The 13,024-nt window shown below is 41.9% G+C and overlaps 1 protein-coding gene across 1 annotated transcript in view; it reads right to left on the reverse strand.

The window, feature by feature from the left end:
- Positions 1–9,921, reverse strand: part of STAM (signal transducing adaptor molecule) — a 71,052-nt gene extending 61,131 nt beyond the window's left edge. Inside the window, exon 1 of the mRNA XM_036843012.1 lies at positions 9,659–9,921. Within this exon, the coding sequence (XP_036698907.1) occupies positions 9,659–9,698 (40 nt within the window). The 5' untranslated portion in view covers positions 9,699–9,921. The remainder of the gene's footprint in view (positions 1–9,658) is intronic.
- Between the last annotated feature and the right edge of the window lie 3,103 nt (positions 9,922–13,024).

A 13,024-nucleotide genomic window follows, 5' to 3' on the forward strand; every position in this document is an offset into this window, starting at 1 on the left:
AAAAATTTGTCTTAAAGGAAACCAATATGTGAAGTAAATTCAAGCGGAATTGCTCTAACTGAGGAATCCCAGAGCCCTACCCCATAAACCCCCAATACCTTTGAAGCCCAAGAAGACTGAGTGAGTCATCCTGAACAATATCCTCCAGTCTAACATTTACAGTCCACGGATTCAGCGTCCACAGGTCAAAAATAGTCAGAAAAAAAATTCCAAAAAGTTCCAAAAAGCAAAACTTGAATTTGCTGTGTGTGGGCAGCTATTCACATAGCATTTTCATTGTATTTACAATTATTTACAAAGCATTTACATTTTATTAGGTGTTACAAGTAATCTAGAGATGATTTAAAGTATATGGGAGGGGTGGGGACTTCCCTGGTGGCACAGTGGTTAAGAATCCACCTGCCAATGCAGGGGACACGGGTTCGAGCCCTGGTCCGGGAAGATCCCACATGCCGTGAAGCAAATAAGTCCGTGCGCCACAATTACTGAGCCTGCGCTCTAGAGCCCGTGAGCCACAACTACTGAGCCCGCGAGCCACAACTACTGAAGCCCACGCGCCTAGAGCTCATGCTCCGCAACAAGAGAAGCCACCGCAATGAGAAGCCCGCGCACCGCAAGGAATAGCAGCCCCCGCTCGCCACAACTAGAGAAAGCCCACGCGCAGCAACAAAGACCCAATGCAGCCAAAAATAAAAAATAAAAAAAATAAAAAAGTATACGAGAGGGGAATTCCCTGGCAGTCCAGCGGTTAGGACTCCGTGCTTCTGCTGCAGGGGGCGCGATCCCTGGTTGGGGAACTAAGATCCCACATGCTGCGACACAGCCTAAATAAATTAATTAATTAAATAAAGTTAAAAAAAATAAAAGTATATTTGAGGATGTACGTAGGTTATCTGAAAACATTATGCCATTTTATATAAGGGACTTGAACATCTGCAGTTTTGGTGTTCATGGGAGTCCTGCAGATATTGAGGGATGACTGTACTTCATCTTAGAAAAGGAAAGCAAGTTATCACTTTGATCTGGTAGTGCACTTAATTCATCCTCCTCACTGACTGGTAGCCAAGCAGATTTTTTAAAAGCTTAGTGCATTTTTGAAAAAAGAACACACTTAAATCTTAAAACCTATCACTCTGTTTAAAAATAGTTAAGCTTATTAAAACTTAACTTATTAAAAAGTAAATAGTTAACTAGAAATAACAAGCTTATGTCTGATAAAATACAAATTGTCTATTATCATAACTAAGGATGATCTGAATTAAGGCATACCCAGGAGTGTCTGGTATAGTCATTAGCAGATATTATGCTAAACATTCTCCTATGCACAAACAGGATCAGGATCTGACTCAAACTTAAATACACAGACCAGAAATGCAACCCATTTCAGAACGCTAAAATTGTTCACATTATTTATTGATGCTGCCTCAAGATCAAGAGCTATAGCACAGTTCTTCTACGTTGTAAAACAACAAATACTTTTTAAATCAGAAAAATATAAACTACCAGTAGCAGTTCAACATGGCTTTGTGAATAGCAAATGAATTCAAAACTATTTATTTTCTAAGACAAAAACACGGTATGTGGGAAAATAACACACACTTGCTTCTAAAGAATTCGAAGCTTCATAATGATCTCATTTTATCCTCAGATTATCCTTTTCCTTATACCCAAAAAGAGGAGATTGAGAAATTTGCCTAGCAGTACCCAGAAAAATCACACACTGAGCCTCATTTGAATTTCAGTAGTCTTCTCAATGGATTGAAGCACTTTTTTCTGATAAGCAGCTACTTTTGATTTTCTCAAAATTTATGACTGCCAAAGATTTGGGGAGGTAAGAAATGCTGAGAGGATGATTGCCCATCACATTCAGGCTACAGGAAAAAGACTGTCATTCAGTCAGTTTGGAGACATAAAAGTTCATCAAAAATGGCCAATGGAAAAAGCAAGTCCTAAAGAAATTACCCTCTTTTTGAGATCGGAATCAATTTTTCAAAAACGTTTGTTTCACCGAATATCCCTATCCCCCCTGACCACTGGAAATTCCATTGGAAGAGCAATCTGAAGCTCTTCTAACCAGAAATGGAAGTAGGTGTCAAAGCAACAGCATGAAAGCATCGCAGAAAAGAGCACAAAATAGAAATGAAAATCTAGAAGCATTAGAAAGAATAGCTTACAGGAGAAGTAAAATAAGAACAGAAGAAACAATGAGCACAAAATTTCTTAACCCAGTGGATATCAGACCTTTAACAGACCTGTATTCTAGATTTTTACATTTTTCTCCTGAGTATGTTTTTACAGTAACTGATTCCAGCCCTTAGAATCTGAGCAGCCTCCAAAGGCTCTGAACGATGTCTGCCTTGATTGTAAGAGGAGTTAAAATGTATCCCTTGCATACTACACGGCAGGTACTGGGCTAAGTGCTTTACGTGCATCATCTCCTCAAAATAACCTTAATGAGGACTAATGAAGAGAAAGGCATGGCAGCTCAGAGGATCCACAGATGAAAAAGCCGTGGTGTAAAACCAACAAGGAAATATGCCGTGAGGAAAACATTGGAGACTGAAGAGGTAAAAAAAGGAGCCACATGCTACAAGGTCTTATATGCTATGTTGAAAAGTTCAAATTCCTGTGAAAAGCTGTAGATTCACTGAACTATTTTAACCAGAGGAGCCATATGATTACATTTACATTTTAGAAATATCCCTGTCACCTGGAAAATGACTGGTGACAGACTGGAGGCAGGGATAACAGAGCTACCGGACTCTCCTAAAAGAGCAAGCTAAACCTGCTGGGCAGTGGCGATGACAACAGAAAGGAGGGGAGGCCTGAACGGACGGACAGATGAATGGACTCAAGGGCTATCAGGAAGAGAAGCACACAGACCACGGCAGCACCAGAATCCTGGAGGGCAAGTTCAGGGCGGCTGGGACAGAGTAGACAGTATATATTTGCCATGGGGATGTAGAAAATTACAACTACAGAATTTAAGAACGACTCCCAGGTTCTTGACATATCTGACTAAGTAAACTGAAGTACCAGTCATGAGAACAGAGGAAAAGCAAACTTGAGAAGAGAAATTTGAATATGAGTTTGAACATGCTGAATTGGAATATTCAAGTCCAGTAAAGAGAACGTCCTGTGCTTTTTAAGTGTTCCTCATAGCAACTCCTTGAGGTAGATATTTTTATCCCTATTCACACAAGTGGAAAGTAAACTCAGAGGGGTTCTGTACTTGCCTACGTCCATATTTTGCCCACTTACTAAGAGCAAATGCTGCACCTGCAATTTAAACCCAAACCCCAAGCAAGGTCTTTGCATCACACTAAACTGCAGGAGAAAAACGTGACATTGACATTTACGAAGATTAAACTGGTTGTGGTTTGATATTTACTGGGCTGGCAAAACAGACTAAAAACATGTCCAATTCTGTAGGCTATGAGCTGGTCCAAAGTAGTGTGACTAGGAATGCAATGTAGTATAAAAACAAAGACATTATGATTTGGTAGAGGCAGGGTAATGATTCAAAAATGCCTCTTTGGTTTCAAATCAAGATAACTAGAACATTATAAAATAACTGCATAACGAAGGAAGAACTAGACTGGAAAGATAAGTTCAGTTTTCTGATACACTGATTTTTGATTTTTTAGGTGATACTAGAACACCAAATAGATACGCAAGACCAGAACGATAGCAAGATATCAATAACTCATCCTTTAATAAATACTTATTGAGTGCTTACTATGTACCAGGCACTATCCCTGAAGTACGAGAAACAGAAATGAAAAGTTCTTGTCCTTGTGGAGTTTACATTCTACACAGGCGGCAATCAATCAACCAATCAATCAATCAATGTGAGGTAGTTGAGTACTATAAAGAAACAAAATGGAAGAAGGACACAGAGAGGGTAAAGATGGATATTTTTTACAGAAGGTAATCAGGGAAAGCCTCTCTTAGAAACTCTTCTGAACAGAGTCTTGAATGATGTGATGGACATCAAGACCTTCAAATACCTGAGGGAAAAATAGCCTAGGCAAAGAAAACAGCACAATATAGCTACAGAGGCAGGAATGAGCTTGGCATATTCAGACCCAAGAAGCTTAGAATGAGAGAGAGTGTTTGGAGACTGTCATCATATCAGAGACATAGGAAAGGTCAGACTATGGGCCACACTAAGGAACTTGCATTTCCCTGTAAGTGGGATGGGAAGCTCCTGGAAGGTTCTGAGCAGGTAAATGACAGTACCTAAGATTTTTAAAAGATCACTGACCTTTGTAAATGAGAACTCATTGTAAGGGGCAAGAGTAGTAGCAAAGAAGCCTGCTAGAAATCTCCTGCCACAGTCTATGAAGGAGAGAACGATGACTGGAGTAAGATAATAGTGATGTGAGAAGGAGAAGTGATGAGATTCTGGATATATTTTTAAAGTAGAGCCAGAAGATCTTGTTGATAGCATGGATATGAAGCGTGAAGGAAAAAGAAGAATCAGTGATGACTCCTAGACATTAGAGACGAGTGACAGTAAATATCAACGGTGCCATCTACTGAAATAGGCAAGGATGAAGGAATGAGCAGGTTTGGGGAAGAAACCAAAAACTATTATTATCTCTATATCCCATATTAAAGATAAGGAAACTGAGGCACAGAATATCTAAGCAATTAACCCAAAGTCACACTGCTGGTAAGCAGCAAACCTGGTAATTGAGTTCAGGCAGTGTAGCTCCAGAGTCTGAATTCTTAATGCAAAGCTAAATTGCCTCCTAAGACTCCAAGGGGAAAAAAAGTCTCAAAAAAGAAGTTCCAGAACTGAACATTTGGAAGTCACAAAAAGGAGAAGGCAAAAAGACTAAAAAAGAGCTAAGCAGAAAATCGGAAAAAGTTTGGTGTCCTGGAAACCAAGTGAATAAAGTACATCAAAGAGGAATGCTAAGAGATCAACAAAGAAATGAACTAGGAATTGACCGATGGGTTTGGCAAGACAGAAGTCACCAGGGACTCTGAAATAAAAGCTTGATGGAATGAGTTATCTTCATAATTTAAGAGTTGAACTTAGCAAGAAATATAACATCCAAAATGAGATTCATGTATTCAGTAAGTGTTTACTAAATGTTTATTAGTGCCAGAGACTGGTCTACGTGTTAGGGATACAGTAGTGAACAAACCAAACAAAAATACCTGTCCTCATGGAGCTCACATTCTAAAAACATATTTAGGCGCTTCTTCAAAGAAAAAGTGATCACCAGTATTTTATCTCTATATATGAAATGTTACGTGGTATAAATCAGTATGTAAATTTCCAATTTACCATTTCAGTTTATCAGTTTATTGATGAATAAAGCTAAAGGCAATTAATTTTGAAGTAGTAAAAATATATGCTAATGTTAAGTGATAAATATATCAAGTGAGTTAGTGGGAGTACTTTAATATCACTGACATACTCACTGATGGACAAACTAAGAAGAAATATTGTTAAATGTATTCTACATACTATATTCTACATGCTATACTAGTGAAAAATTTTAAATGGGAGTCTATTGTACTCTGTCCAAGGATGATTTGCTGGGAGTCTCTGGCAGGTCTTCTTAGATAAACTTTCACGATATTTTGATACATGGATTGTGAGGAGAGAATTGATCCAAACACTAAAACCTAACTTTAAGAAGTAAGCTTTTCTGGGAGTTCCCTGGCGGTCCAGTGGTTAAGACTCCACGCTTTCACTACCGAGGGTGCGTGCGGGTTCAATGGGGAACTAAGATCCCGCAAGCCACACAGCAGTGTGGCCAAAAACAAACAAACAAAAGCAAAACAAAAAACAAACAAAAAGTAAGCTTTGCTGGAGCAAAACAATGTTCCCACATTCAAGAAGCTTACCGTCTAACAGGCTCAATGGACACGTTCTCAATTCAACAAACTTTTATTAAGCACCTACTCTGTGTCAACCAATAAGAGTTCAGGGGCTTAACACAAGATATAACTATCTTCAATGCGAAATAATTTGGTAAAGACAAAAAGTGTGGGCTTCCCTGGTGGCGCAGTGGTTGAGAATCTGCCTGCTAATGCAGGGGACACGGGTTCGAGCCCTGGTCTGGGAAGATCCCACATGCCACGGAGCGGCTGGGCCCGTGAGCCACAACTACTGAGCCTGCGCGTCTGGAGCCTGTGCCCCGCAACGGGAGGGGCCGCGATAGTGAAAGGCCCGCGCACCGCGATGAAGAGCGGTCCCCGCACCGCAATGAAGAGTGGCCCCCACTTGCTGCAACTAGAGAAAGCCCTCACACGAACCGAAGACCCAGCACAGCCAAAATAAATAAATAAATAAAAATAAAAGTAGCTATAAAATTTAAAAAAAAAAAAAAAAAAAAAGACAAAAAGTGTCCCAGGAGTTTTGAAAAGGGTGGAGATTACAGTGGGCTAGAGCAGTGTTTCTCAACTGGAAACTATTTCGTGCCCCCAGGGGACATCTAGCTATGTCTGGAGATGTTTTAAATCATAACTGGGGTTTCGGTGGGGAGAGGTGCCACTGGCGTCTAGTGGGGAGAGGTCAGGGATGCTGCTAAACACCCTACATTGCAGAGGACAGACGCCCACGACAAAGACATTTATCTGGTCCAAACCATCCGCAGTGTCGCTAATAAGAAACTCTAGGTTAGAGTAATCAGGAAATGATTCAGGTATGAGTTGGATTCTGAGTTGACTTTTAATCATAAGTAGGTGAAGAAAGGTAGAAAAAATAATACAAGCAAAAGTATAAAAGCAAGGAGCCTGTGTCTGAACTGGGTGGCATAGGTACTGGGAAAGGTGTGACATTAAGAATCCAATGGTTCTTCATGACCTTTTTTTTTTTTTTTTAGATTCCATATATATGTGTTAGCATACGGTATTTGTTTTTCTCTTTCTGACTTACTTCACTCTGTATGACAGACTCTAACTCCATCCACCTCACTACAAATAACTCAATTTCGTTTCTTTTTATGGCTGAGTAATATTCCATTGTATATATGTGCCACATCTTCTTTATCCATTCATCCGATGATGGACACTTAGGTTGCTTCCATGTCCTGGCTATTGTAAATAGAGCTGCAATGAACATTGTGGTATGACTCTTTTTGAATTATGGTTTTCTCAGGGTATATGCCCAGTAGTGGGATTGCTGGGTCGTATGGTAGTTCTATTTTTAGTTCTTTAAGGAACCTCCATACTGTTCTCCATAGTGGCTGTATCAGTTTCCATTCCCACCAACAGTGCAAGAGTGTTCCCTTTTCTCCACACCATCTCCAGCATTTGTTGTTTCTAGATTTTTTGATGCTGGCCATTCTGACTGGTGTGAGATGATTATCTCATTGTAGTTTTGATTTGCATTTCTCTAATGATTAATGATGTTGAGCATTCTTTCATGTGTTTGTTGGCAATCTGTATATCTTCTTTGGAGAAATGTCTACTTAGGTCTTCTGCCCATTTTTGGATTGGGTTGTTTGTTTTTTTGTTATTGAGCTGCATGACCTGCTTGTAAATTTTGGAGATTAATCCTTTGTCAGTTGCTTCATTTGCAAATATTTTCTCCCATTCTGAGGGTTGTCTTTTGGTCTTGTTTATGGTTTCCTTTGCTGTGCAAAAGCTCTTAAGTTTCATTAGGTCCCATTTGTTTATTTTTGTTTTTATTTCCATTTCTCTAGGAGCTGGGTCAAAAAGGATCTTGCTGTGATTTATGTCATAAAGTGTTCTGCCTATGTTTTCCTGGACTTGAAGATATGGGGAGGGGGAAGGGTAAGATGTGACAAAGAGAGAGTGGCATGGACATATATACACTACCAAACGTAAAATAGATAGCTAGTAGGAAGCAACCGCATAGCACAGGGAGATCAGCTCTGTGCTTTGTGACCACCTAGAGGGGTGGGATAGGGAGGGTGGGAGGGAGGGAGATGCAAGAGGGAAGAGATATGGGAACATATGTATATGTAAACTGATTCACTTTGTTATAAAGCAGAAACTAACACACCATTGTAAAGCAATTATACTCCAATAAAGATGTTAAAAAAAAAAAGAATCCAATGGAAATGTGGGTTCAAAAGGCAACAGGATATAAAGGTGATTGGGTAGTTGGAAGCTAGATTACATACGACCATGAAAACTAGATCAAGGTGCTGGCAACAGAAGAAGAAGGTATTAAGAAGTTGTTTTATTGTACACATTTGCCCTGGAAATTAATGTGGTAAGTTATAAACCTGCTTGAGAGCAGCAGCATGCTGCTTATTCATCACTCTCTTATGTCACTAAGCAGTGTCCCGTAAATAATGTGTGCTAAGTGCTTATTAAATTAAATGTAATTTCCCAATTATTTATTTATTAACTATTACTAGTCATCTCTAAAGTTCCATCCACTGCTAAGATTCAGGACATTCGTTTAAACTGGAACCGAAGAAAGCCATCATTTAGTCGGTGCCCACCATAGAAAGGCACTGTAGGAGGCCCCTCTACACATACTATTCCACTGAACCACAAACAGAATGTGTTTTCCCTCTCTTTAAAGACGAGGACGTTGGGACTCAAAGGGCTTCAGTAACTTGCCCATGATTCCACTCTGAGCTAGGCAGTGCCAGGGATGGGATTGAACCTTTTTCTAGTCTTAACCCAAACCTTCAAGCTTCAGTGGCAGGCTGTAAGTTACAGTTAAAAAGCAAAATTCAAACCTTTTATCATCAGGATATACAAAGACATGAAAAGCAACTCCATTAGGGTGTCCTTATTCTTCTTTACTCTAGCAATTAGGCACGGTATTTAACTTGCTTTCATTCCACATGCGTGTGCCCCAAATGCTAGGAGCATTCAAATCACCCCCAAATTCTCTCCCTGAAAACTCAAACTCCTGTAATTATTACCCTCAGACCAGGAAAACACACACACACACACACACACACACACACACACACACACACACAAACTAACCTGTTGAACTGGTATGATCAGTACTTAAAACCGATGATTCAGAAAACCAATAACAGACCATTTCAAATTCAGAACAAATTAGCATTTTCGGATCCCCGGTCCTCTTCCACACTTAAAGTACTGAGACCTACCCAAGGAAGGCAGCCCAGTGTCTCCGGCCCTCAATGACGTCTACACTGTTGCCAAGTATTCCATCTTCATCACTCTCTCCCCAAATCTCTGACAGTCCGCCCTGAACCAGAAGCTCTGTCCTCCCGTTACAGTTCTATCACAGATTTTAAAGTCCCCTAAGGAAGCCAACCTAAAACATTCCCGTAGTTCAGACGTCTGACATGTGTCCCGGGAAACACTCTATCCTACGGCTTATCATCCTACGCTAGCGGAGACTCCCTAGCTCTCGACTCTGTCCTCCCAGAAGCACCGTCCCAGCACCAGCTCCCGCCCCAGCTGCTCCTCGGCGGCCTTCGACACCCACCTCTCCAGCAGTTCTTTCGGAACCCACAGCCCCAGCTCAAGGCCCGTTTCCCAGACTCTCACAGTCCCCCTTCTTTCCAAGAGGATGCACCGAGCCCCCAACCTCCTCCAAACTCTTACAGAAAAGAGCCTCAGGGAAGGGGCAGGACTCGCCCGGCCCGGGGGGTCCAGACCGTCCGCCGCGAGCGGGCAGAGCGGGCTCGCGGCCCGCCGGGGGTGGACAGCGGGCGGCAGAAGCACCTACCGACGTCCTGATCGAAGGGATTGGTGGCAAAGAGAGGCATCTCCACTGCGTGCTGAGGTGTCCGCAGGGACTCCCCCTCGACACCGCGGGAGTCAGGGTACGACCGAGGAACGAAGACTCCTCAGGCAAAAACAGCGACCGAGACGGACCCCCCGGAGTCCGCGACAGCTCCTCCTCTCCCCGACCCTCAGCTACCGCGGCAACAGCAGCGGCGACGGCGGCGACGGGAGCGGAGGAGCCGCGAAGGCCCCCCGCGCGGAGCCTGTCGGGAATCTGGGCGACCTCGGCGCCGCCTGCCCAGAACCTGCCCGGAACCTGCCCCGCCCAAAGCGGCCCAACCCCAGCGCCCCCTTCGCCCGACCCCGCTTTGATTAGCCACACGGGAGAGTGGCCGTGATGCCTGCGCTTCCTGCTTTGGCCTTGGTCGGGAGCCTCCGGAGGACGGGGTCCTCCGGGCGCGCCCAAGCCGACTAGCGAGCTCAGGCATGAATCAGAGGCTGAGTAGAAAGAAAAGGGGTCGAGGCTGGGGAGAGGTAAGACCCTTTCTCCCACCCGTTCCGTTGGTTGTCACAACTTTCTGGTCTCTGGGGAGGGGGATGGAAGCCCCTTCACTCGGGGGCATCTAAGTAAAAGGGCTGTGAGTTCAATTCTCTGCCTGCGGTGACGAGGAACTTGCTTGGTGAAGTCATGTGAGCGGGGCGGCTTGGCCAGAGTCCCCACGAGGGGCGTGTCGGGCGCGCACGAGGGGAGTGTCGGGCGCGCACGAGGGGAGTGTCGGGCGCGCACGAGGGGAGTGTCGGGCGCGCGGTGCTCGCGGCGGCTGAGGCTGCGCTGGCACCTTCCCGAGAGGCCCCGAACGCCCGCTTCGGAGGCTCGGTCAAAAGCACTTCTGGCTGGGCATTGGCACCTACTGACTGACTGTGCACTCACTAAGCGATTACGGTGATTGGCAAAGCAGTGGCACAGGGCAAGAAGGTTTGTGATACCCGCCCCCCCGTCCCCAAACCGAGCAAAAAGAGAAAACTGAAAAATGGAGCTAGCGATTGATTAGTGATTCTTAATAACTTAAACTATTTCGTCATTTTATTTATAACTTTACCCAAAAAAATTCTCTATATCCTGTAGAAATGTTAAGGAGTATCTTCTAGAGATTTTTGCATCCCTCTTGGAAGGAACTTAGAGCATCTTGCATGTAAATTGAAGTTATGTAAGTCTACCAAAATTAGAGCACTTCCGAATGTAGCATGTAAACGTTTACAACGTGTGGACAGCAGGATTGGTATTGTGGAATACGAGGAGGGCTTAGAAACATCCATTAAGAATGAAGTCCCGTTTCTAAAAGTGAAAAATGACGATTAGAGTAGCATTTAGATACGTGTTTGTCATTGAGACAAAGATGAGAAAGAGTCAGGGATGTGGGGAATCGTACACTCACAATGTTGGATGAAATTATTACAGTCTCCCTACGAGAAATATCTGGAAGTATGTAACACAAGCTTTTAAAACCGTGAATACCTTTGGACCCAACAATTCTACTTTTTGCAGTTTATCCTAAAGACATTCTTTAAGAACGTGAACAAATATATTCATGGCAACCTTGTTTATAATATCAGAGCATTGTTAAACACGAAAATGCCCGACATTAGGGATTGGACACATTACTTCCCTCTTGGTGCCTCAGTTTCCTCATCGGTATGAAACAGGAGTAATAATCAGGTTGTGAGGATCAAATGGATTCACACAAACGAAGCCCTTAGGTGCCCAGCATACAGCAAGCGCTAAATAAGTGTAAGTAATCGTTTTAACTAGTATTGGCTCAGTAAATCATAGTACACACAATGTAAAAACTCCCCGGCTATTAAAGGTGATAATATAGATCTATATTTACATAGATAGACATTTAAATACATAAGTTTGTAAAAGCAGCTTATAAAGCCATATGAGATTACAAAATACCCCCAACTTTTAAATTCTGAGAGGAAATAGGTGAGAATATTACGATTATCTCTGAATGGTAAGATTTGTGATATTTTGCTCTTTAGGCACTTTATATTTTCCAGATATTTTAGTGATGATTCTATATGTCTTTCAAGAGCAGAAGAAAAGTTAACACAGCAATGTAAAAAATGTGGTACATTAGTGCCACCGGTTCTTAACATTTTAAGGAGCCAGTACCAAAACTTGCTTGTGTTTCATTATGATGAGTATACAATTCTTCCAAAACATCACTCTTGATATGTAAAGCAGAGCATTCTCTCTCAAAAACCGGTTCTTGATTACTGGGCTGACAGAAACAGGTGTCTACCTCAAGTTCCCGGGCATTAGTGTCTGGGGCACATTATCATAATCGCCATGTATCAGAGCCAAATATTTATGAAGATGCATTTGGATGTGCTTTGTGCTTCACTGAATAATTCTGTTGCCAGCGATAAGCTAATGATCAAATTGTTCAAGCCTTGATCATCAATATGTGAGCACTGGAAATAGTGAAGTAATAACACAACTATTAGTCTTGATAGCATTATCTATGTATTCTGACTTAGAAGAATGGTTATAGCTCTTTGGGGCTTTTATCATTAATATGCTATAAATAATAAACATTTTTAATATTATTTAACATAAAACCAAATAGAAAAAGTGCAAGTGGTTTGTATTTTGAGGTTAGCTTTCCATTATTATCCCTTAAAACATTAAAACTACATGAGTTTCACTTTTAGTTTTACCATAGTTTTTAAAACGTTGTACAGACACTTTCAAGTGTTTCTGTAATATGTGTTTACGAAATTCTATGGTTAATTTTTAAATGTTAAATCCCTTTTTTTTGTTTGTTTGATTTTGAAAATTCTTCTGTCTTTAAAAACAAGACAGCAACATGCAAGTGGAGTTACTCCAGGAAAAAACTATAATTCTAAGGTTTAGGAAAAGAAATATCCTAGGAACATTACTAACACTACTTTAGTTCACACTCTTATCATCCTTTGGATGAATTATTACATTCATCCCCTACTACGTTTTTCTCGTTTCCTACTGCTATGGACTGAATCGTGTCCCCACAGAATTCAGATGTTGAAGTCCTAACCCCTAACGTGATGACATTTAGAGATGGAGCCTTTGGTAATTAGGTAATTAGGTTTATATGAGGACATGAGGGTGGGGCCCTCATGGTGGGATTAGTGCCATTATAAGAATAGACACCAGAGACCTTCCTTTTTCTCTTCTGTCTGCCATGTGTGGACACAATGAAAAGGCACCTGTATCTGGAAGCCAGGAAGAGAGAGCTCCCCAGAACCTAACCATGCTGGCACCCTGATCTCAGACTCCAGCCTCTAGAACGGTAAAAAATAAATAAATTTCTGTTGTTTAAGC

This window comes from Balaenoptera musculus, chromosome 2 (genome assembly GCF_009873245.2).
Source record: "Balaenoptera musculus isolate JJ_BM4_2016_0621 chromosome 2, mBalMus1.pri.v3, whole genome shotgun sequence".
Taxonomy (NCBI): Eukaryota; Metazoa; Chordata; class Mammalia; order Artiodactyla; family Balaenopteridae; genus Balaenoptera; species Balaenoptera musculus.